This window comes from Bubalus bubalis, chromosome 24 (assembly GCF_019923935.1).
Source record: "Bubalus bubalis isolate 160015118507 breed Murrah chromosome 24, NDDB_SH_1, whole genome shotgun sequence".
In the NCBI taxonomy this organism is placed as follows: Eukaryota; Metazoa; Chordata; class Mammalia; order Artiodactyla; family Bovidae; genus Bubalus; species Bubalus bubalis.
This window is the reverse complement of record NC_059180.1, coordinates 9,180,407-9,205,345: the sequence shown is the minus strand read 5'-3', so window position 1 is coordinate 9,205,345 and position 24,939 is coordinate 9,180,407. Positions and strand designations below refer to the sequence as shown.

Genomic DNA, 24,939 nt, shown 5'->3' with positions numbered 1-24,939 from the left:
ATTAGAAAAAATTTAAAATCACAAAAGGCCCAGGGGCAGAAGAAGGGCTTCCAGGGAGATTCTGGTGACCTTGGACCAATAGCTCACCCCACGCTCTGGAGCATCCGACTTCATCCCACTGTTCCCCACACCTGGGCCAAGCTCTGGGTCCCCAGTTTTCATCTAGGACCATCCTGTTACCAGGAACTTCTACTGGGATCACACCTGTATGGGGACTGGGAACCCTGCAAGTTCAGGTGGGTCCCTTCCTTATAAAAAAAAAGCTGCCTCAAAAAGCAGTCATAGCGGGAGGAAGCCACAAATCAGATGGAGCTCCAACCCCAGGTCCTGCATAGCACTGCCCAAGTAGCCCATGGGTCATGCTAACAAGAGTTCAAGGTTATCATCATTAAAACAGCAGCTACCATTCATGGAGTGCTCACTCCGTGCCCTTGATGGACTGGGTGCTTTTTATATTCTTATCTTGCAGATTAGGAAATGGAGTTTACAAAACTTGCTCAGAGTTACCCAGGCGGGCGTATTAAAAAGCAGAGACATCACTTTGCCGACAAAGGTTCACCTAGTCAAAGCTAGGGTTTTTCCATTAGTCATGTATGGATGTGAGAGCTGGACCATAAAGAAGGCTGAGCACCAAAGAATTGATGCTTTCAAACTGTGGTGCTGGAGAAGACCCTTGAGAATCCCCTGGACAGCAAGGAGGTCAAACCAGTCCATCCTAAAGGAAATCAACCTTGAACATTCTTTGGAAGGACTGATGCTGAAGCTGAAGGTCCAATATTTTGGCCACCTGATGGGAAGAGCTGACTCATTGGAAAAGACCCTGATGCTGGGAAAAATTGAAGGCAGGAGGAGGCAACAGACGATGAGATGGTTGGATGACATCATCAACTCAATGGATGTGCGTTTGAACAAACTCTGGGAGACAGTGAAAGACAGGGAAGCCTGGTGGGCTGCAGTTCTTGGGGTCGCAAAGAGTAAGACACGACAGAGTGACTGAACAACAACCCAGGCCAGAGCCGGGCCCAGCTGGTCCGGCTCAGAGCCTCCTGGTAAAGCAGGCCCCGCAGGGGCTTGGTAAGCATCCGTGCCTTTCCCATCGCCGCTTCCAGAACACTTCCTGGAGCAGAGGGGCTCTGTGATGTCTGCTTAACCTAACAGCCATGGCCCAGGTGAGAGCCTACCTGTTGTCTGTGCTGAGAACACAACTGGGACCTCCGGTCGAGGGGGACCCAGCGTGGCTATTCTTGGCCAGAAGCTGCCTACTCAGCTGTCCTCCCAGCTGTCCCAGCCCACGCAGACCCCAGGTAATCTCCATTCTTCCTCAACCCCAACCCTCCCAGGGGTCACAGGCCCAGGGACCAGTTGTTTCAACAGCTGCTAAAATCCAGGAGCTAGGCAGCCGCACTTGGGTGTTCTGCTGTGTTTTTCCTCTTTGGTGGCCCAGGCTGTCAGGCACAAACCTTCATCAAATCCTCCACTCACCCCGGGGCAGCTGGCAGCCGCCTGAGCTGTGGAAGGCATGGCAACCCCACAGAGCCCCTTCCCTCCAGGGAGCCATCCATCACATGCTGGCTGGGCCTGACCAAGCCCCTTCTCAGGTGTGGGCCTTGGTTTCCCCACGAGACTATGAAGGGTGAGGTCAGAAATTGCTAGGGTTCTGGGAAGTACGGACATTCTAGAAGCCTCACCTCTTCTCCCAGAGGAGCCGGCATGTCGTCAAAGACCTGGCTGATGGGTTGAGCCTCTGGGCCGGTTCTGGAAGCTCCCTGAAGGCAGGGCCTGGGCCTCCCTGCCCTCTTAATTCCCTCAGGGACCAGCAGCAAAGCCCCAAGAAAGCAAAGAGCAGCGACGGACCTAACCCTCACACTAGCAGCTGATCCTTCCCCAGACAGCAGGCACAAAGGAACTGACTGCTGGTTTCAAGTTCAAAGTAGAACTTTGATGAAAAGGGCTAAAGATGTGATGTGGAGGGACAGCAGCGGGTCGTCCGGGGCAGTGTGGCGGGGGAGGGGTTGCCCAGATGAGAGTGCATCCTTGCCTTTTCCAGCAAAGTCTTTGGTCCCACCCTCCCCGGGAAGCCATTGCCGTTGTCCAATCACTCAGTCGTGTCCGACTCTGCAACCCCATGGACTGCAGCACACCAGGCTTTCCTGTCCTTCACTATCTCCCAGAGCTTGCTCAAACTCATGTCCATTGAGTCGACAATGCCATCCAACCATCTCATCCACTGTCACCCCCTTCTCCTTCTGCCCTCAATCTTTCCCAGCACCAGGGTCTTTTCCAATGAGTCAGCTCTTCCCATCAGGTGGCCAAAGTACTGGAGCTTCAGCTTCAGCATCAGTCCTTCCAGTGAATTCAGGGTTGATTTCTTTAGGATGGACTGGTTGGATCTCCTTGCTGTCCAAGGGACTCTCAAGAGCCTTCTCCAGCACCACAGTTCGAGAGCATCAACATTTCAGCACTCAGCCTTCTTTACGGTCCAATGGGCAGAGGCATTTGTCACACCTGCTGAATCTCAGCCACCAGGTACCCCATTCGTTGAGCGCCCAGTCAAATGCCAGCTCAGCCAGAGAGGTGGGGAATGCCAGAACCTCAGCTACAACTCTGTGTCTGGCACTCAGTGTCTGGCACTGCCAGACCTCCTGCCTGGCAAGAAGGCACTAAGGGCATAGGGGCCCGGGGTTGGGGAGAGAGGCTCACTGTGAATGGGGGTGGAAGCACCTCCCTGAACCTCTGCCCCGACAGTCACCTGTTCATTCCCTTACCTCCCCCGAGAAGCCTTCTGTGACTGCTTCACCCACAAGCCCACCTGCCTGCAGTACCCTTTACCTGCTTCATTCTTCTAGAGATCTATCCCATCTTCAAAAAGCGCATGTCTGTCTTCCAGACTTAAATGGAAGCTCATAATGTGCTGTGTTTCCACTCTCGCACCCAGGCCGGGATCCCATAGCAGGCCCTGAGTGCCAGCCACTCTGCACAGCTCGCACAGAATTGCGATCCACCTGGCTCTGTGCTGGGTGCATGGAACATTCACTTCCTGTGCTGCAGGGAGTCAGTCCAGGAATCTGAGCCTCACTCCAGGCACCTTCCGGTTCACCTGGTCTCCCTCCCGCTTTTGGACCCCCCTGCTGCTACTGCTGCTGCTAAGTCGCTTCAGTCGTGTCTGACTCTGTGAGACCCCATAGACAGCAGCCCACCAGGCTCCCCCGTCCCTGGGATTCTCCAGGCAAGAACACTGGAGTGGGTTGCCATTTCCTTCTCCAATGCATGAAAGTGAAAAGTGAAAGTGAAGTTGCTCAGTCGTGTCCAACTCTTAGTGACCCCATGGACTGCAGCCTACCAGGCTCCTCCATCCATGGGATTTTCCAGGCAAGAAGCAAACCTCCATCCCCCTTTGGTCCTCCCTGGAACCCACCTCCCCACCACCTCTCTCCTCTCCCCACACCGGCCCTCTGACAGAGGACAGAGCCCACGTGTGGCATGCACACCCTCCTGGCCCACAAAACACCTTCCTTCACCTCACCCCCTCCTGCTGTCGCCCATTCTCCTTCCCAGAAAACAAGCTTTTCTCTCTCTATTTAAATGCTTATTACATGGATCACTCAGGTACACTGCAGAAAAAATTTCAAACATATAATAGTTACTGATTTTTAAAAAGGACCTAGAGTTCCATGGACGGGGGAGCCTGGTGGGCTGCCATCCATGGGGTCCCACAGAGTTGGACACGACTGAAGTGACTTAGCAGCAGCAGCAGCAGCAGCAGAGTTCCATCATATAAACATAATCACAGTTAACATCCTGAGCTTTGTTTTTCTAGGCTTTGTCCTGTGCACGTACGTGTGTGTGTGTGTGTACACAGTACTTAAAAGTTCAAAACACCAGCCAGGGTGTAGTTAGATACTTATTACTCGTAGACAGAGGAGGCTGGCGGGCTACAGTCCTCTGCTCTTCTTGCAGCGGGTGTTCTTCCATCCAGCAGCATCTAGAAGGGAGTGGTTCCATCCCCCGATAGGACTCTTGCTTCCTCATCCCTCTCTGACCCTCAGCTCCTGACCCCCACCCCTGACCCCTGGCTCTGGAAACTTCTGCAAGGATGCCCTGTCCTCCTCATTCACTGCAAGAGACCCTTCCTGGCCTTGTGGTGCCTGGCCCTGCTGTCCACGCCCCTCTCAAGGCTCCCTGCTCCCATGACAGGACTGGGTCCCCTCTGCCTCCCATTCCAGCCCGACCCCAGTGGTCCTCTCCAACGGGGCAGTCTCCATCTATCTCTTTCCACCTATATTCTGGCCAGTGGTGTGCTGGGAAAGGCTTAACTGATTCTCCAAGAGAAAATAATAGTAATATTGGGTTGGCCAAAAAGTTTATCCTGGTTTTTCTGTAAGATGCTATAGAAAAAACCAAATGAACTTCTTGGCCAGCCCAATAATAATAATAATAACCCTGATTTTTAGCCTATGCCAATTCCCATAATGTAAATTCTACCCCCGTGGTCCATCTCAAGATGCCAGCATGATGCCATTAAACACAGAGTTTGGAAGAGATTATATATAGTACTTCCAATATAGAGTAAAAAACCTCAAAAACAGGCTTCCCCGCTGGCTCAGCAGTAAAGAATCTGCCTGCAATACAGGAGACGCAGAAAATGTGAGTTCGATCTCTGGGTCAAGAAGATCCCCTGGAGGAGGGCTGGCAACTCACTCTACTATTCTTGCTGGGAAAATACCATAGACAGAGGAGGCTGGCAGCTACCATCCATGGGGTGGCAAAAAGTCAGACGCAATGAAGCGACTAAGCACGCATGCAACCTCAAAAACACAGATGCTAAAAATCTTACTAGGAGTAAACAGTAGTATTTTACCAATAAAACAATAGTCGTATTAGTGGTATAAATTAGTGGTGTAAATGCTACTAGGAGTACTACTAGACGTCATAAGTTTTGAATATTTATTACCTTAGTTTATAATAGAATGTGCTTAATTTTAAGTCCACACACAATCTGATTGTTTAAATAAGGGCTGTGAATCTGACTTGCAAAATTCCTGACAATTTCACAATTGGTTCTCATGAGCCAGCCTGGGCCAGGGCCAGCACACCACTGGCCATGTCCCAGCCCAAACCCTGGCTAGTGGCCCATCTGAGACCCATCTAAATTCTCCAGACCCTGTGAATGAGAGACAGGAAGAGGAGACAGAGAAAGACAAAGCCCCTGGCCTGTCTCCAACGCTGGGAGCGGGTGGGCAGGAGGCAAGAGGCAGGAAAAATATTCCTCTTCTGCGGTGAGTACCTGGGAACCCTGCTCCGCACTGTGCTCCCCTGTAATCCAACCGTCTCAATCTAACCCTCTCCTGCACCTTTAGCTGCTGTTTATATGCTGCCGTGTTTCTGCCTTTTTAAAAAAGATGTTAATAAATTCTCCTTGTAAAAGATCCAAGTAATGTGGACACAGTGGGGGAAGGAGAGGCGGGACGAGTTGAGAGAGTCACATTGAAACATACACATTATCATGTGTAAAACAGATAGCCGGTAGGAATTTGCTGTGTGACACAGGGAGCTGAAACCTGGTTCTCTGCGACAACCTAGAGGATGGGGTGCAAGGGAGATTCAAGAGGAAGGGAACACATACATGCCTATGGCTGACTCATGTTAATGTATGGCAGAACCAACACAATCAGTCTAGCTCAGTCGCTCAGTCGTGTCCAGCTCTTTGCGACCCCATGGACTGCAGCACGCCAACACAATACTGTAAAACAATTATCTTCCAATTAAAAATAAATAAATTTTTAAAAAAAGATCCAAGGGACACAAAAAGATGGAGAATGGAAAAAAAAAAGAAGATGGAGAATGAAGTTGAACCTCAGTTGTTCTCCCCAGTCCAGATCCCGTCCCTGGCTGCCAGCCTTGCCCTTCCAGCAGTTGCCTCCTCCTGGATGTCCTCCAGGACTTCACACTTGACATTCTGAACCACAGTGACCCTCCACCTCTGTCCTCCCTATCTCAGGAGTGCCTCCACCCACCCATTTTCTCAGGCCACTAACCCTCATTGCTCCTCCCCTTTCCTCCCATCTCTCCACTCCCAATCCAGTTATTCACCAAGACCTGGAAATTTCACAGAAGAAATAACTCCTAAATCCATACCTCCTTCAAGGGTCTCAGAGACCCCTTCTGAGATCAAGTCCTTGAGATTTCACACCTTGCCCAGCAAAGAAGCTTCCAGAAGGGTTTCCTAGCCTCCAGTCTCCAGCCCCCAGCTTCAGGCCCTCTTCCACAGCCATCAGAGCAAGCTCCCTGAAGGCAAACCCACCACATCCTCATTCCCCCGATTCACTTAACTTTCGATTTGGGGATCACTTTTTACGTTAACCTTTGACTTTTATGAGAAGCCCACGTTACTCGTGTAATAAAGTGAATAATGCACAATAAAAAACAAAATAGAATATTTGAGAAAGAAAATAATAAAATAGGGAATGTCATCTGCGGCCAATTCCCCAAGGAAATCATTTAGAAAAAAAAAAAACTGACTCAGTGTCTTGTCATTCACAAAACAAAACCCCCCAAATAGTAAGCAGTTATATAAATTATGATCAAGTCTTGCAGATTATTAAGTACTCTTTAAAAATAATTTTTTTTTAATTTTTCTTTCAAGTGACATGGGGAAGTGTTGATGATGTGGTATTTGGTTAGAAAGGGTTCAAGAGGGTCCCAAGGCAAAGTACACGGGCATGAATATCTAGGTGTGGGGGAAATGGGAACAGGGAACAGGATAAAAAGGAATCAACTTAAAAAAAATCAAGAGAGGCCTTGGAGGGACCCAGGGGCATGATGAAGTCAGCCCTCTGCCCATGAAGGCCAGAGGGGATAAAGCGTATCTGTCCATGTCCCATGGGGCTTCCCAGGTAGTGTTAGTTGTAAAGAGCCCACCTGTCAATGCAGGAGACATAGTAAGGACGCAGGTTCGCTCCCTGGGTTGGGAAAACCCCCTGGAGGAAGGCATGGCAATTCACTCCAGTATTCTTGCCTGAAGAATCCCATGGACAGAATCCCTGGACAGAATTCCTGGCAGGCCGTGGTCCATGGGATCCCAAAGAGTCAGACATGACTAAAGCGACTTAACATACACATAAATATCCCATAGAACGTAGTTCCACACAGTGTTAATAGGTCTCATGAAAACAAAACCTTAATCTCAAAATTCAGACAAACTTGAGAAGCAGGGGCTTAAGCAAAGTTAAGGTGACTTTGCTGCAAGACTTGTCAAAGCCTTTAATGTGCAAATGAGCAGTGTGATGACTTAGGAGGGGCCGTGAATGAAGTGACTACATGGTTTATCATCCAAAGCCAGACACTGTGGAGAGAAAGCAGTGCTATTAATACAGTATCATGCTAAGACTGCCAGCGTAAACCAGGGCTGTCCCAGGCAGTACATGGCCACTCTGACCTAAAATTACAGCATTTTTCCTCTCTGTGTCACTTAAGGAAACCCTGCCTGCCCATCAGACCAGCTCCGGCACCACTCGTGGGTACTGCCACGGAGCTCCATTCTGCCTCGGTTTGCACAGCCTGCCACCCAAACTGCCAGGGTACACGTCTGCACTGCTCCACCCAGAACACTAGTCCTGGGAAGCAGGGTCCACACAGACCGCCTCTCCAGCTCCAGAGCCCCAGGACGGGGCTCAAATGCAGCCAGGCCAAGACCCTGATCTCCCCTCCGTGGTGAACCCGAAGTAACACACATAAATGCCCCACAAGCCCCACAGCAGCTTTCTGCTCCAAGACCCCTGCTCTCCCAGCAGGTACTCAACACAAAGGTCGAAGGAAGGGATGGGGTCTCCAGAGCATTCCACAACGGCACCAACTTTCCCCTTGCCTGCTCCACCTCCCATCAGCTCCTTGACAGCACTCGCCCATATCATCTCCCAACGCACCCTGACCAAGGCAGGGCCCACCCTCTGTGGCCACCACAGGCCCAGCATCTCCCCTGCTATGCTGTCCCCAGCCATCCATCCCCCGAAGAAGGGACCCTCTACCAGCCCGCTAGGGGTGGGTCCCAGCCCTAGGGATCGCTCAGCATCCTTCCTGAGCCCAAGGGAACTCAGAAGCCCCTCTTCCATTCCCCTTACTCCCAAACCAGGTGGACAGAGCACCTACCCAGCAGACTCGGCTGGGGCCCCAGGGAGACAAAGACACGGGAGACTTACCCTGGAAAGAGCAGAGCCAGGTCCCCATGGAGAAGCCCTGCTATGGCCACGCCAGCCGTGGCGGGCGGGCACTGGCAGCTGGGCCCCTGCCTGCCCCTCCCTGCTCTCACCACCCCCCAACCATTCCCGATCGATTCTGGGAGCATTAGGAGGCTGCCCTGCCCCCCACCTGTCCACAGTCCAGCCACAGAAAAGCTCAGCTGGCTTGCCCCATCCTGAGGGCATAAAAAAAGTTTAGGATGTGGTTAGGGGAGGAGAGCAAGAGCGTTGACCTTGAAGGGCGTGCGTGCCGCCCGGGCCAGCACTGGCTCTGCAGGAGCAAGGGCTGGAAGCTCCTGGTTCCGCCCAGGCTTGCACAGCATCTGGGACAAGTCAGTTAAAACGGGCATGATGCCACCTACCCTCCTAGGGGGGACTTCTCAGGTGGCACTAGTGATAAAGAATCTGCCTGCAATGGAGGAGATGCAGGAGACTTGGGTTCAATCCCTGGGTCAGGCAGATCCCCTGGAGGAGGGCAGGGCAACCCACTCCCGTATTCTTGCCGGGAGAATCCCGTGGACAGAGGAGCTTGGTGGGCTACAGTCCATGGGGTCACAGAGTAGGACATGACTGAAGCGACTGAGAATGTGTGCGCGCGCACACACACACACACACACACCCTCCTCGGGAGCATGGGGACTGAGCTGAGAGACACAGACCTCCAGGGTGGAGTGGAAGGGGGTCAGTGTCTAGGACCAGAGGCCAGCTGTGAAGCTCTGTGAATGCCCCATCCCAGGCATGGCTGGCGCTCATGTCCAGAGCACCCACAGGGTGTGGGGGCACCCGGGCCCCAGCTCAATAAGCCAGACCTGAAAAGCTCTGTGCCCCTTGGGGGAGATCATAGAATAAGAGGTAGACCCTGTCCTGAGTGGGCACTCCTTGTGTGAAGGGAATGCCCATGCACACCGGTCCTTGGTCTCCTGTCCCCGACGCTCCGAATGGGGAAAGGCCACAGGCCCACAGGTCACACAGATCTCATCCTAATACAGACAGATGGCTCCTCCCACCTGCCCACCAGCTCCAGGTCTGAGCAGAGCGTGGGACTGGACTCAGCACTCCAGCCATCCCAGCCGCCTTACCCCTGGTGGGGGGCAGTGGGTGCCGGCAGCCTGAACCAGCTTTTTTTTAAAAATTTCTTTCTTTATTTATTTTTTAGCTGCACTGGACCCTCGTTGCTGCGCTCAGGCTTTCTCTAGTTGCAGTGCGCAGGCTTCTCACTGCAGCGGCTTCTCTTGTCGCGGAGCACGGGCTCTAGAGAGCTTGGGCTTCAGTAGTTGTGGCGCATGGGCCCAGCCGCTCCACAGCACGTGGGATCTTCCCAGACCAGGGATCGAACCCGTGTCCCCTGCATTGGCAGACGGACTCTCAACCACAAGACCACCAGGGAGGTCCCCTGAGCCGGCTTTAGACGCGTCTCACAACCCCAGTCCTGCCTCTCTCTGGCCCTGTAACTCTGGGCAACTCAGCTGAGAGCGCTAAGCCTCAGTTTTGTCACCTTTAAAATGGACAAAAGAGCAGTTCTTTTCACTGGCTAGTTAACGAGAAAGAGACGTGAAAAGCCACCTGCTGCTGGGCTGGCTTGTAACAAAGCAAGTGTCAAACGCCATCCCCGCCTAGATGCGACATCTCTGGGGCTGGACCACAGTTTGAGGGATGCGAGAGGGGAGAGACCCTCCAAGGACCCACCTGCCCCAGTTGGGGGCCAGGGCCAAGACCTCAACAGTGGTTTGTGGTCTGTCCCTTCGCTCAGCTGCCCTTGAGTCTCCTCCAGGTCCCTGCGGCCAGTCCTTGTTCCAGAGGGACACCCACGGCCTGGCCTGGCCTGTCCCCGACCTGAGGCTCAGAAGTGGACCCAGAAGGGCGAAGGGTCCTGTGCAAGCCCACCGTGGTCCCATCTTTCCCATGATGGCCCAGAAGTGTTGGACCACCGAGGGCTGCTCCTGACCCACAGCGAGGACCGCCACCAGCAGCATCTGGGGGCCTGGAGGCCTGAAATCCCCCCGTTGTCTTCCTCAGGCCCAGGATAGAGCCCCAACCCCCAGGGAAGCCCGGGTTTCAGCACCCCATCTCCCTTCCAGCCCCGCTCTTACCCTGGCCCACTCACAACCTTCCAAGGACCCCTCAACCTGCTCTCCATCCATTCTAGTCCTCAGAGACTTCAAGACTCAGAATCTTCGCCGGGGCGCCCTTTTCGTGGCCTCAGCTGGGCGGCTTCCTGCTCATCAACTCAGATCTTCAATCTGTGTCACCTCCTGAGCGAGGATCCCCCCCAGCCCCCGCCTGATCTGAAGCAGCCTCCAGGGGTTCCATCCCATCTGGCTGGGCTCCCCTGACCTCAACGCCCACCCAGGCCTTGGTCCACTGGTGGGTCCCAGACTCCCATCCTGTGCACCAGCCCTGACCACCTCTGGGCCAGCTCCTGGTATGGGAGACCCCCTCCCATGTCCCCCTCCACCCCGGGCCGTCCTCTCCCCGTGGGTCACCACTCTGGGAACCGACACAGGCTGGGGTGGGCTGGGGCATCAGTCCAGGCCCGGCCCTTGGCAGACCCTCTGCCCGGAGGCTGAGCTCATACTTTGGGAAGCTGCCACTGCCCTGATTCCCAGAGCAACTGCCCCCTCCAACCACCACCAGGCTCCAGCTTCTGCCAGACCCTCTCTCGGCGCCCCAGTGGCCACCCCCAGAGTCCCAGTGTCCCTTGGGGACGGGCACCTCCAGCACCTTGGAGAGCCGATGGCCAGCTCCATGGTATGGGTGAGGGAGCCCACAGGCCAATAGGAGTTGGGGGCAGACACCATCCTCCCCTGCTGCGGTCCCCCATCCCGGCTCTGCAGGGACTCTTGTTATGAGACCTGCAGCTGTGCCAAAAACGCCTCCCTTCCCCTCTCACAGGGTCCTCGCCCCGGCCAACTACTCCCTCCCCCAGCCCGGGGTCTGCGTCTCTCTGACCTGCAAAGGCAGGTGCCAGGGCAGGAAGGAGGCGGCACCCAGCACAGCTGCCCCCTTGGCCACCAGTATGTCCGTCAGTGGGGGGCGTGGCTCCTGATGGATCGGGCATTCAGGGAGTGGCACCCCCTCTGCCCAGAACAATCCCCCCTGCAGGATTGGGGTCCCGGCAGACCACCAAGCCACCACCCTCAGGGGCTCCCAGACCCGGGTGACCAGGAGGCAACCAGCAGGCCCCACAGTGTGGTCCGATCCCCTTCCCTCCAGGGACCACAACGATGGAGCCGTTCAAGACAAGACGGCAAAGATGACACTGCCTTAGCAGGGGGCACGTGCCACAGAAGGCAATGAAATGCCCAGCAGTCAGATGCTGGTTCGAATACAAACCATGCCTTAACTGCTTGAAACAACACGTGCAATAGCAAAGAAGACCAGAAGGAAATGGAGGACGATGGGTGGGGGGGTGTGATTAGGTTAAATGGAGGAGTAATGGGAGTTCCTTCTTTTATCATTCAGATCTTTCCGTAATGAGATTATGGATGGTTGAAAGGAAAAGAAATTACTCTCTAATGAGCCTTGTGCCTGCAGGCACTTAACGTTTATTAACTCAGTTGATTCCATGAGAGAAATGTTATTATCCCATTTGCGGCTCTGAGAGGTCAAGTAACTCTTTCAAGGTCACACAGCAGGGGCAGAGCTAGGAGGGACGTGAGAGCTGGGTCACCGCCAGAACTCAGGCTTCTCTAGATCAGAGCGGGGGCAAGGAGGAAAGAATCTAGAAGGTGCTATGGGCTCTCTTGAAGAGGGAAGAGGGCCAGCAAGGGGCCTCACTTAAGCCCTTCTCCAATCAGTGTGTGTGTGTGTGTGTGTGTGTGCACGCAAGCACACTCAGTTGTGTCTGACTCTCTGCAACCCCATGAACTGCAGCCCACCAGGCTCCTCCGTCCATGGAATTTTCCAGGCAAGAATACTGGAGTAGGCTGCCATTTCCTTCTCTAGGGGATTTTCCTGACCCAGAGATTGAGCCCACATCTCTTGTCCCTCCTGCACTGGCAGGCAGGTTCTTCACCTGCTGAGCCATCAGGGAAGCCCTCTCCAATCAAGGGGCTACACAACTCCCGCCCGCACTAGACCGAGCTCAGCCCACTTGGTGCCTCTGCCCAGGCTCTTCCTCCAGGTCCCATGTCACCCTCCTTCACATTTACATTCCTCTCGCCTCCAGGCTGAGCTCACTCACACTTCCTCCAGGAAGTCTTCTGCAGCCCACTCATGGTGGTCGGTCCCTTGACCTCTTCACAGCCCTGGCAGTGAGTGCAAACATCCTCACCTGGGTGACCACATGCCTCCTCGTCCATCTCCCCAATCCCGTTCTTAACCCCTGCAACCCTCTCTCCAAGCTTGAAGGATGCTTAGCAACACCCAGATGTTCTCTGCCATAATAACATCTTCCAACAGGTCCCATCACACTTAAAACAAACCCAGTCCCCCTGCCCTTCATCACCTGCCTCTGCCGCCCTCCCCAACCTCATACGCCTCATTTCCCAATTCCCTCTATCATATTCCTTTTGATTGAAAATTTCTCAGCAGCTTCTCACCATTAGGATGGAAGTGAAACTCCCTGTATAACCCCAACTTGTCCCCCGCAACCAGCCTACCCCTATCTCACCGGCACACTTCCCACTGGTCACGTAGCCACAGTCGCTTTCTTCCCCTCCCTTATACTCACCACGCTCCCTTCTGCCACTGGGCCTTTGCACGTCCTGTTCCCTCTGCCTGGAATGCCTTCCCCTCCTCATCTAGTAAACCGTCACCCTCACACCTCAGCTCACACGTGCCCTCCTCAGGGAAGGTTTTGCTGACCTTCGGGACCGTGTCAGGCCCCAGTTAGAGGACCTCGTGATCCTCAGCACCCCGCCCCCACCAGGCTGGCAGTCCCCTAAGGGCTGGGACCACATCCGGTTTTGCTCAAAATGAGAGCTCCAGTGGTTAGGACTGCGTCCACAGAGCAGGCCCTTGATTTATATTTGTGGAGTGAACAGGATATTCTACAGCCATTTATAAATGATGGACACGTGAGATTTTTAGTGACATGAGAAAATCCACTTGATCATGTTAAAAGGGAAAAAGCAGATTTTCAGGTTGTATATGCAGCATGATTGCAAACAGCTAAGAAAAAAGGGAAAAGATAAAAACCAAAGTAATAATACCAGGTTGGCCAAAAAGTTTGTTTGAGTTTTACTGGTATATCGTACGGAAAAACCCGAATGAACGCTCTGGCCAACCCAGCAGTTGCCTTTAGAGACGATGACTGGTGATTTTACCCCCGCATCAAACTTCAACTAGTACACAGTGGACTATCTTAGTTTTGTCACCAGAAAAAGCCAACAGCTAATACAGCTGTCCTCAACCATTTGCCTTCAGAGCTGGTGCCTCCAGCCAGAGTGCCCGGCCTTAGCCCTGCCCTGCGGGCACCCTGTGCCCACCCGCAGGAGGTTACATGAGTAAAGCAAGCTCAAAGGGCACGGGTCTGGTTGGCACACAAGAAAGCTAGTGTGGGGGACCATCTCAGACCCCAGAAGGGGAATGAGTGGGTGCAGGGAGGTTGGTAGAGGTTGGAGTGCGAACAGGGCTGTGTCTTCCAGGCTGAGTGATGTGGGCAAGGTGCCATGCCTCCCCAGGCTTCCACTGCCTCGTCCCTAAGGGAAGGCAACAGCGGTACCTGCCTCCTGGAGCTGGAAGAGTGTCAAAAGGAACAATGAACCCAAAGCACGTGTTACTGCCCATCGCTAGTTAATTTTCAGACGGATGTGGGCAGACATCAAGAAGAACTTCCCAGAACCACGGGCCTCCGGGCTGGTCAGAAGTGGCTCAAGTCCTTTCAGCTCTTCCAGAAGAACCACTACCCGCCACCCTCCTCCAGCCCCTCACCCCTCTACCCTTGGTCCTACGCACCTTCCTTAGAGCCAGTGGGCGCTACGGTGGTAGAGGCCGAGGCTGACCCAGTGGACGTCCGACCCATGGGGCTTGAGTGCTTCCCCCCACGGCCGGGGGGCTTCAGGCCGCTGGGCTTCTGCATGGTGGTGCCACTGGGTGGGCACAGAAGGCCCGCGCAGGTCACGTGCTCTCCGCCATGGTCACTCACCTGTGGGCAGACAACAGAAGGGATGACATTACATCATCACCAGATGACATCACACCCCTGGCCCCGTGAAGCAGAGACCACGGTTACCCCCATTTTCCAGATGGGGAAGTTGAAGTACAGAGAAGTGGTCACAGGTGCGGGCTGTGCATGAGCAGATGTTGTCGGGACTCGTGTCCTGGTCTGCCGGACTCTCGGTCTGGCTTGCTCTCTCTGCCCAGGTCCTGGGCCCAGGAGGTGAGAATCGAGAGTGAGCTGGCTCGGGGGTCTGCGGCACTGGCTGTATTAACCCCAGACGCCCCGCAGGCCCACGTGGGTCATCACAGCCACCAACAGCTGGATGCGGCTCTCACCAGAGCACAGGCTGGCAGGTTCTGACATGCAGGGCAACCTGGTGGGTCACTCCCCAGCGGACCCCAGACCCTCTAGGACTAGCCAACAGCTCACATCCTTCTCGATGTGGGCGGACAAAGCAACATCTAATTTAATCAACCAGCTTCACCATGCAGGCCACATGCCAGCTATTGAGTCCAGCATCCGCCCACCCCATCCCTAGTGCAGGGACACACCCACACACAGAGAAGCTTAGACCTGCCCCAACCTCGCACCAGGATGGACTCAGCATGCCCTCTGCCTGCCCTCCCACCGTTACAGCTCCCTTCTTTTATGACTAAGCAGAGAAGAACGCAATGCACGCAGCACACAGGGCACTAGGTCTGACAAAGGGGACTCCTGAGAGGGGAAGTCCCCATGTCCGTGGTGATCAGTTCAGGGTACCAGGTGACAGCAAGATGGGCCTGGCTCAGAGGGCTTGGGGGAGCAGAAAGGACGGGCCCACCACTCCACCCCCACCGCACTGTGCGCACTCCCTCTCTTGTACGAGGTGCCCGTGGAGGACTCACCGCCCGCTGGGCCCTGTCCCGCCCCCAGAGCCGCAGGCAGGATGCGCCCTCTGCCTTGGGGGGTACACTGTCCAGTGGGGAGAGGGAATACAGAGCACCACGGACGGACAGAGGATTTGGGGAGAAGCATCACCCCCGCCAGGGGTGCCGTATCTCATCCCACCCTTGGACATAGAACACTATTTCTTTTTAGAGAACACTTTTCTCCATTCTTTTTTTCCCCCCCAATTTTAAAATTTTATTATTTATTTTTGGCTGTACTGGGTCTTCATTACTGCACTTGGGCTTTTCTCTAGTTGTGGTGAGGGGGACCTTCTCTCCAGTTGCAGTGTTCAGGCTTCTCTTGTCATGGAGCACAGGCTCTAGGGCACGCGGGCTTCAGGAGTTGCGGCTTCCGGGCTCTGGAGCACAGGCTCAATAGTTGCAGCACACGGGCTTAGTTGCTCCAAAGCATGTGGGATCTTCCCAGACCAGGAATCAAACCGGTGTCCCTGCATTGCCAGGTGGATTCTTTGCCACTGAGCCACCAGGGAGATCCCCTTTTCTCCATTCTTGATGCATATGATCTGTGTGTGCACACTGTCGTTTCAGTTGTGTCTGACTCTGTACAACCCTATGGACTGCAGCCTGCCAGGCTCCTCTGTCCATGGGAGTCTCCAGACAAGAATACTGGAGTAGGTTGCCATGCCCTCCTGCAGGGAAATCTTCCTGAACCAGGGATCGAAACTGCATCTCTTATGTCTCCTGCTTGGCAGGTGGGTTCTTTACCACTAGTGCCACTTGGGAAGCCCCATATGACTTATGTGAGCTGACCCCAAACCCCCACACCTAGAGTGGACACATGACCCAGGCCTGGCCAGAGCCCCATGGTTAGCTGAAGGAAGGTGGTGTGACCCAAGCAGCATCAGGGCCCGGACTCTGGTTGGAAGCTTTGGGAAGAGGTGCTCTTCTTGTTCTGGGGCTGCCTGGCTGGGGGATGAAAGCCAGGAGCTGCAGGGTTACCACATGGCAGAGCCTGCCAAGGAGCAGTGCCAGCACAGAGAAAGCAGATCTGAGTCCCAGGATTCCGAGAGCCTGGATCCAGCTGAACCTGAAGGTGGTCCCCTGAGCCCTTCATTCACATCAGCCAACAAATCCTCACACACACACAGGCATTGTTGTATCTTTTTGCCTAATTCTCTTTGAGGGACACCTGCAATTGACTTCCCAGGTGGGGCAGTGGTAAAGAATCTACCTGCCAATGCAAGAGACGTGGGTTCGATCCCTGGGTCTGGAAGATCCCCTGGAGGAGGGCATGGTAACCCACTCCAGTATTCTTGTCTGCATGGACAGAGAAGCCTGGCAGGGTACAGTCCATAGGGTTGGAAAGAGTCAGACGCAACTTAGCAACTGAGCACGCATGCACGTCACCCGCAATCAAATAAATTCTGACTAATACAGAAGCCAACCCACAGTGCTCCCAGCAGGAATATGCAAAGTGTCCCCAGAATGGCTCTCAGGCCAGCAAGATGAGCCAGCAACACTGTTACCCATCCTGGCACGGCCATGGGAAGAGTCAGCTCCTCATACAGGGCGGCTAGACATCAGAGCAGAGGAAAATGACCTCCCCTAAGCCACAGAATGGTGGCACCTACATGCCCAAGTGGGCTGATGGGGGCAAGGCATACGGGCCAGCCTTGACCTGCCCACCCCCCCAGAATCCACCAAATCCAGCATTCTAACCGCCTGCTGCTACTGCTGCCGCTGCTGCTGCTAAGTTGCTTCAGTCGTGTCCAACTCTGTGCGACCCCATAGATGGCAGCCCACCAGGCTCCCCTATCCCTGGGATTCTCCAGGCAAGAACACTGGAGTAGGTTGCCATTTCCTTCTCCAATGCATCAAAGTGAAAAGTGAAAGTGAATTCGCTCAGTCGTGTCCAACTCTTCGCGACCCCATGGACTGCAGCCTACCAGGCTCCTCCGTCCATGGGATTTTCCAGGCAAGAGTACTGGAGTGGGGTGCCATTGCTTTCTCCATCTAACCGCCTGACTAACAACCTAATACCCCAGGAATTCTGGGGCCCAGGAGTCACTTGCTGTTAGGCATGGGTCAAGCTACAAATCATGTATCTAATAAACATCATCCATCACCAACATATAAAGAACATTTGGACTTACCTGATGGTCTAGTGGTTGAGGATCCACCTGGCAATGCAGAGGACACCGGTTCAATCCCTAGTCCAAGAAGATTCCACCCACAACTAGTGAAACCTGTGTGCCCTAGAGCCCGTGCTCCAAAACAAGAGAAGCCACCACAATGAGAAGCCCTCACACCGAAACTAAAGCCCCACGTGTAGCAACAGACCCAGTGCAACCAAAAATAAACAACAAATGACTTTTAAAAAGAGAACACTTGACAACCTACTAAGACCTAATAAACAAAATGAACAAAAGAGCTGAATACCCACTTCACCAATGAAGATGTGGAAACAGCAACAAGCACGTGGAAAGATGGCCAACATCCTCGTTCATGAGGGTAATACGGATCAAAACCACACTGCAATACCACTTCACGCCGACTGGAGCAGCTAACATCAGAAAAACTGACAATATCAAGGGCTGATGACGATGTGCAATAATCAGAACAGATTGTTGGGAGACATGAAAAATGGTGCAAATCCATTGGAAAACAGTTTTTGACAGTTTCTTGAAAAGTTAATATATACCTACTATATGACCCAACCACCGAAGAGAAATAAAAACATGTATCCATACAAACATTTGTTTTTAAAAAAAATTGTTCATAGTGACCTTATTCACAAAATATGAAACACCCCAAATGTCCATCAACTGGTGAACACACGAACACATTTATACAATAGTACACAGAGGTCCCTCGGCATCCTCAGGGGATTGGTTCAGGACCCTCTGCAGATACCAAAATGGGAGGATGCTCAAGTCTCTCATATAAAATGATATCCTGCAGTCAGCACTTCTGACTGCAGATGCAGAACCCAACTATCCTTTTTCTTGGCCATGCCATATGGTATGGCCACCAGCGCTTCCCTGGTGGCTCAAAAACGGTAAAGAATCTGCCTGTAATGCGGTAGACCCGAGTTTGACCCCTGGGTTGGGAAGATCCCTTGGAGAAGGGAATGGCAACCCACTCCAGTATTCTTGCCCAGAGAATTCCATGGACAGAGGAGCCTGGCAGGCTACAGTCCATGTGGTCGCAGAGTCGGACACAACTGAGCAACTGGCACTTCCACTTTCCTGCGGCATGTAGGACCTTATTTTCCCAATCAGGGATTGAACACAAACCCCCTGCATTGGAAGGCAGAGTCTTCACCACTGGACCACCAGGGAAGTCCTTAACTACAGATATATGCAACAATATTGAATGAGCCTCCAAAAACACTATGCCAAGTGAAAGAAACCAGACACAAAAGACTACATATTGTTTGAAATCTCAAAACTATAGACACAGAAAGATCAGCAGTTGCTGGGGGCTGGGCAGGGACTGACTTCAAATATGCACAAGAGAACATTCTGGGTGGTAGAAATATTCTAACCTGAACTGTGGTGATGGCTGCCTACCCATATGTTTATACTAAAAGTCATCAAACTGTACACTTAAAATGGATAGATTTAATGGTAGGTAAATTAGATCTCAACTTTTTAAATCCATTAAAAAAAAAAAAATTCCTGAAGACTCCCCACAGAAGTTAGTGCAAATAGCCTTCAAGGTCCTCCTCATGCCCTACCACGGCCCTCCCTCGCCCACTCCACTCCAGCCACACTTGCTCACGCTAAGCATGTCCTGGCCTCAGGGCCTTTGCACATGCTGTTGCCTTTGCCTGGAGGGCTTTTCCCTCAGATATGCAGTGTGCCGCTCATCTCCTTCAAGCACCTGCTCCAATGTCCATTTGTAAGAGTACAAGCCCTCCCCACCCCTCCCCACCCCTCCCCACCCCTCCCCTGCTTTGTATTTCTCTACTGCCTGAGGATAGGACTTGAGTCCGTTTTGTTTCCAGAGGTATCCTTAGTCCTGATGTAGGCCTGGTGCCTACAGGTGCTCGGTGAACCACTTGAATGGTTAATGACACTGGCTTATAGCAATGGAAGGCCCGGGAGGCTCCCCTCACCTCCCCAGGGCCCAGGCTTCAGGACTCAGTGGCTTGTAATGATCAACCCAGCTGGTCGTCTCACACCGCAGCTTTTCAAGCAGCTGGTCCGCTCACTAGCTTGCCTGCTCTCTGAGACAGGGACCAGGCATCAAAACTGTGTCTGGCATTCCAGCCTGCCCAGCCAGCCTCGCTGACGACAACCCTGCATTTCCTCACCACTCGCCTGCCACTCCCGCACGTCCCAGACTCTTCCTGTGCCTTTTTCCCCCACCTGCTTCACTTCACATATTCCAGCCACATGAGACACTTGGCCCAATGCCTCCTCCTCCAGGAAGTCCCCCAGGACCTTTGACCCACAGAGGCTTGAGGATCACACACTGAGCCAAGAAGAGAGGATACTGTTCTCTTATCTTCATCTGCCTCCTGGGAGCCCACGGGCCACCCCGGGTCTCTCTGGGAACCCCAGCTTCAGCAGGGTACCTGGCACAGAGCTCGTGATTCAGAAACTCCATAGGACAGCACATTTGCTGTGGCTCAGAGGACAACAAATCTCCGGGCATACTGCTCTCAGGGGAGGCTTCCAGAGGCTCCCATAGTCGCCCTCCTGCCCTCCCAGGCCCTGATGACCCAGGAGCCTCCAGTATGAGGAACCTACTGTGTGCCAGACCATACGCCCTGGTGAGGCAATGGGGATCCTACAGGTGAACATCCAATGCCCAGGAAAGTCCGAAGATGCACCTAAAGCCACAGACCGCTCAGCAGCTGGGCGGGAGTCAGACCCAGATCTGGCCCCGCCTCCCCGCGCTGCTTGGACCAGGCCTGGAATAACATTTGTAGGACCCCTGGCCTCTGGGGAGGGCGCCCACGTGCCTCACTGACAAAGGAGACCAGAAGAGCAGGCGGAAGAGAGCAGAACCCCGGTGGTGTAACCCAGTCCCGGGAGGGCTGGGGTCAGGGGAGGAGAGGCCAGCCGCCCACCCCAGCCCCACCCCCGCGCAAGGCTCTAGCGCCGGGGGAGCATGGCGAGGGGGAAATGGAACAGGAAGAGGGGGAGGAGGGCCCTTTATGACTCAGGCCCGCTCGTGGGATACAGGAAGAGAGGGGTTTCTTGGAAAAAGCTGGGACGTGGGGACACGCTGGCCTTTGACCACGCTGCGGCCGATGGGGGAGGCCTGGGAGGAAGTATTGCTTTCAGTCTCACGGAGTCCAAACTCTAGACCCATCACGACTAGCTGTAGGGCCCTGGCCGGGTGTGAGCCTCAGCGTCATCACCTGTAAAATGGGAGGGAACACTGCTGCCACGTGGGAAGCACGGCCGTGCAAGGCCGCCGAGGCAGCCCCACGAGGGTGCCTCTGTGCCCAGCACACAGGCTGTGCAGAAAAGGGCGGCGTCTCTACGATCCGGTCTCTGTTATGTTCTCCGCAGGCCCGGAACGCACACGCCGCCTCCTCCTGGGACCCGGGGCCACAAGGCAGGCATCGCTGAGGCGGGCGAGGGCGGGCGGCATTCAAACCAACAGGCCCCTTTTGTGGCGCCTTCAATCGCCATTGACCGAAGACAAACCGGGCTGCATTTCAGGGTTTCCATTTCAGCTGTCCCGGGGGTGGCAGGCCGCAGTTTGGCGGGGGGAGGGGGAATGGGGCCCAAGAACTTTCTGCCAATCGGAGGCCCAGGATGCGGCCCGGCAGATCGGGGAAAGGTGCCAAATAGGACAGTGGAAAGCCCATGCCCTCGTGCCAGCGTCGCCCAAAGGGCGCGGGAGGCGGCACCAGGAAGTGGGCTTCCAGGACCAGACCTCAGCTCAGCCATCAGCCGCACCCTGGGCTCTCCTGCTGGAGGGCAGCCCGCCCCCTCAGCCCAACAGAGGCGGCTCTCCGGGCGGGGGGTGGGGGGCTGCGCCTCCTCCCCACCCCACGGATCCCCGTGGCTGGGGTGCCCACGCTCCCTCTGCTCTTCTGAGCCACGTGGCAACCAGAGATGGACTCAGTGTGGCCCCCTGCCCAAAGGCTGGGGACCACAACAGTGCCATGTGTGGGGTGGGGGAGGGGAGGAAGAGTGCTGTAACCGGGAGCACGGGGTGGGGGCTGGGGGCACAGACCCCACCCTGCCAAGTCGACCAAACAGCTGAGGATTTAGAGTGCTTACAATGGGGCGGGGGTGGGGGGGTATCCAGAGACTGAAAGGGACACTTGGCTGGCGGGGGGGTGGGCTGAGGGTCTCCTAGTGGTGCCCAGACATTGGGATGGGGGGGCGGGGGATAAAGCGCCACGGAAGACATCGAGCAAAGAATCCAACAGTTTGCATGGGCATTTTTTTTTTCTTGGAAAGCACAAAGAAATCAGCTTTATTATGTCAAGTATGTATATACGTTGTAGAGAATTTCTAATCAAATCCTTTCAAGTTTTTTGCTCTGTTTCATTTTTCTACACCTTTGAAGAATATTTGTTTTAATGTTTTAAAAAACTGTATTATTGGAGTATAACTGCTTGATGATGTTCTGTTAGTTTCTGCTGTACAACAAAGTAAAGGATACATATATGCTTTCCCTCTTGAACCTCCCACCCCCTGCCAGTCCCACCCCTCTAGATCCGCACGGAACACCGGGCTGTGCTCCCTGTGCTACACAGCAGCTTCCCACTAGCTATTCATTTTTATTTATTGATTTTATTTGGAGGACAATTACTTTACAATAGTGTGATGGTTTTTGCCATCCATCGATATGAGTTGGTCACAGGTATACCTGAAGCCCCCTCCCCCAGCTGCAATCCCAATCTGCCCGACTCCCCTGCCCCCCTTGGCCACATGTCCACTCTCCAGGTCTGCGTTTCTATTCCTACCCTAAAGATAGATTCGTCTGTACCATTTTTCTAGATTCCATATATATATGGGTTAATATACGATATTTTTTTTTCTTTTTGACTCACTTGCCTGTGTGTCCAGATAAGCATTTTAGCGAAACCTCCAGGAGCCGATGAGGATGAGGGGGGTGGGGGCTGCTGCGACAGGGACTCCAGGAAGCCTGAACTGAGACAGAGGCAGTGGCTGGAGGGGACAGAGAGGGGACAGACGCTGAGCACAGCGGTGGGGGATGGGAGGAGGCAGGGTAGGGAGGGCTAAGGAAAGGATGGCGGGAGAGTCAACGCCAGAAGGGACCTGGGAGATGGGAGGGGCTGGGGCGGGGGTGGTGCTCATTTGGGGACACGCTAGGTGGGAAGTGATGGGGGTCTGGGGCGCCCACCCAGTGTGCAGGGTCAGGGGCTAGAGGGGAAGAAGAAAGGGACCCCGGGCACCAAGCTGAGGGCACCAGATGACAGCAGGGTGGGAGCAGGCAGCTTTTGAGGAGACTGGTGGGGCCTCCCCAGTCGCAGGGAAATGCAAATCCAAGCCGCCAGGAGATCCTGTTTCCCACCCAATCAGATGGGCGCAAAGTCAAAGAGCCAGGTGATACCAAGTTGCTGGAAAGGCCTCCGGGTAGAGCTCACCAGTGGGCACCGGTAAGGGAGGGGGGCAGGGAGACGTGAGGGTGCAGAGGACACCCAACCACGGACCTTGGCCGAGCGTCCAGGAAGCACCTCCATGGTGCTAATCCACAGCACCCCCAGCAAATGTGGCTTGACGGATGGGGCTGGGGCGGGGCAAGTGGGTGCTTCATTTCTATTTTTTTTTTAATGCAGGAGGCCTGGGTTCGATCCTTGGGTTGGGAAGATCCCCTGGAGAAGAGAATGGCTACCCACTCCAGTATTCTTGCCTGGAGAATCCCCATGAACAGAGGAGCCTGGTGGGCTACAGTCTGTAGTGTCCCAAAGAGCCTGACATGACTGAGCAAGTAACACTTTCACTTTTCATTATTTATTTGGCTGAGCTGGGTCTTTGATGCAGCACTCTCAAGCTTCAATTTTCCTTGTGGCATGTGGGATCTTTTTAGCTGGGCATGTGGGACCTAGTTCCCTGACTAGGGATCGAACTTGGGCCCCCCTGCATTGGGAGTGCAGAGTCTTAGCCACTGGACCACCACACACAAGTCCTGCTTCATTAGTATTTGTAAGATTTGCTTCTTTCAGTCCTGCATGCTGTACATGGGAGTTCACTGAGCCCTGTCTATTCTTTCGAGTGCCTAAAATATTTCAAAACATTAAAATTTTATTTTTATTTATTTTAAGACTGCCTGGTGAGGCATGCAGGATTTCGTTCCCCAGCCGGGGATCAAATCCATGCCCCCTGCAATAAAAGTGTGGATTCTTAACCACTGGTCTGCTAGGGAAGTCCCTCAAAATACTTTATAAATTAAAAATTTTTTTTTTTTAAGATAGACACAAGAAGAGAGGGAGAGAAAACAGTTTCCTCCCCTCCATGCACACCCACCAGGAGGAATGGGGGGCAGGCCCCAAACAGAGTGAACGCCAGGTGCTGAACCCAGGCTCCAAATGGTGGGCCCTTATACAAGCATGGTATGGGTGCCCCCAGCCCTGGCCCACTGGGCACCCCAATACTCACACCCGCACTAGAACCCCAGTGCTACCCAACCCCCAAATCCAGGGTGACCACTGCCCCCATGAGCCTCCACCCAGCTGGCACCCACGGCCCATCCCATCCTTCTGGGGAAGGAGGCCATTTGTTTGCATGTGACTGAGACTCGGGAAATTTCAGCCAGTGGTGAGGCTGGGATCCTCACGGTCAAGTGGAGAGTGGGGCACCCTCCCTGGAGCCCTGCCAGCTCAGAGCAGCCGCCCCGAGGCCGGGGAGGGCCGGGGTGGTGGGGCCTGTCTGCCTGTGACCCCGGTCCCACGCCCGCCCCTGCTCTCACCCGGTGGGGGGACCACAGGGCAGAATGTGTCAGCCCAACATTCACACAGCCGCCGGCCAGTGGCAGGACACTCCAGGAAGCATGGGGCAGCAGTGGGCCCCGTCAGGGGTCCGAGTCGCCCTGGGGATGCCTGGCAGCCATTCAAAACGTGCGGAAGGGACCCGGCCCAAGCCTCACAGCTGCGCTAGGGTAGGAACCCAGGCTCCACCAGCTGATGTGGCTTCCAGGAGCAGGGAGAGAGGATGAAGCTGGGGAGATGACAGGGCAGGCACGCCCACAGGACTGAGGAAGGAAGGACAGGCAGACCCAAGAGCCCTGGTCGACCTCCCATCTCCCTGGCACCTGCAGGGGGAGCCACGAGCAGGACTGAGTCCAGAAGGCCGGGATGTAGTCCCACCTGCTTGCCATCCTGCATCCTCACAGCTCCTGAGCTTGGGGCTGCGGTTCTTAATTTGTAAGTCAGTATCTTCCTTGTCCGGCCCACTGCCAGGGCGACTGTAGAGCTCTGGAAACGGCCAGCCTGTCAGTCCTCCCTGAGCTGGACAGACTGGGGTGTGGCCATCTTCCCTTGGGCTGGGAGTTCAGATCCTGTCTCCCAGCAAAGGGGATCAGGGCTTCCCCTCCCTGCCCTGCCAGTCCAGCGAGGGGAAGGAATGTGGATATACTTCTGTGCATTACACACACACACACACACACACACACAGCTGGCATGCTCAGAACCAGGGCACAGCCATGGCCCCAGAGCCCCAGCCCTAGCTGTGCAGCCACGCTCCAGACTCAGTGACCGGACAGCTGGGATCCTCCCACT

The 24,939-nt window shown here is 54.4% G+C and overlaps 1 protein-coding gene across 2 annotated transcripts in view; it reads right to left on the bottom strand.

Annotated features, from left to right (window-relative positions):
- Positions 1–24,939, bottom strand: part of CLIP2 (CAP-Gly domain containing linker protein 2) — a 75,524-nt gene that overhangs the window by 39,021 nt on the left and 11,564 nt on the right. For both annotated transcript variants that reach the window (XM_025275615.3, XM_044936330.2), the window contains exon 2: positions 14,133–14,322. In XM_025275615.3, coding sequence (XP_025131400.3) covers positions 14,133–14,256 — 124 coding nt within the window. In that variant the 5' untranslated portion in view covers positions 14,257–14,322. The remainder of the gene's footprint in view (positions 1–14,132; positions 14,323–24,939) is intronic.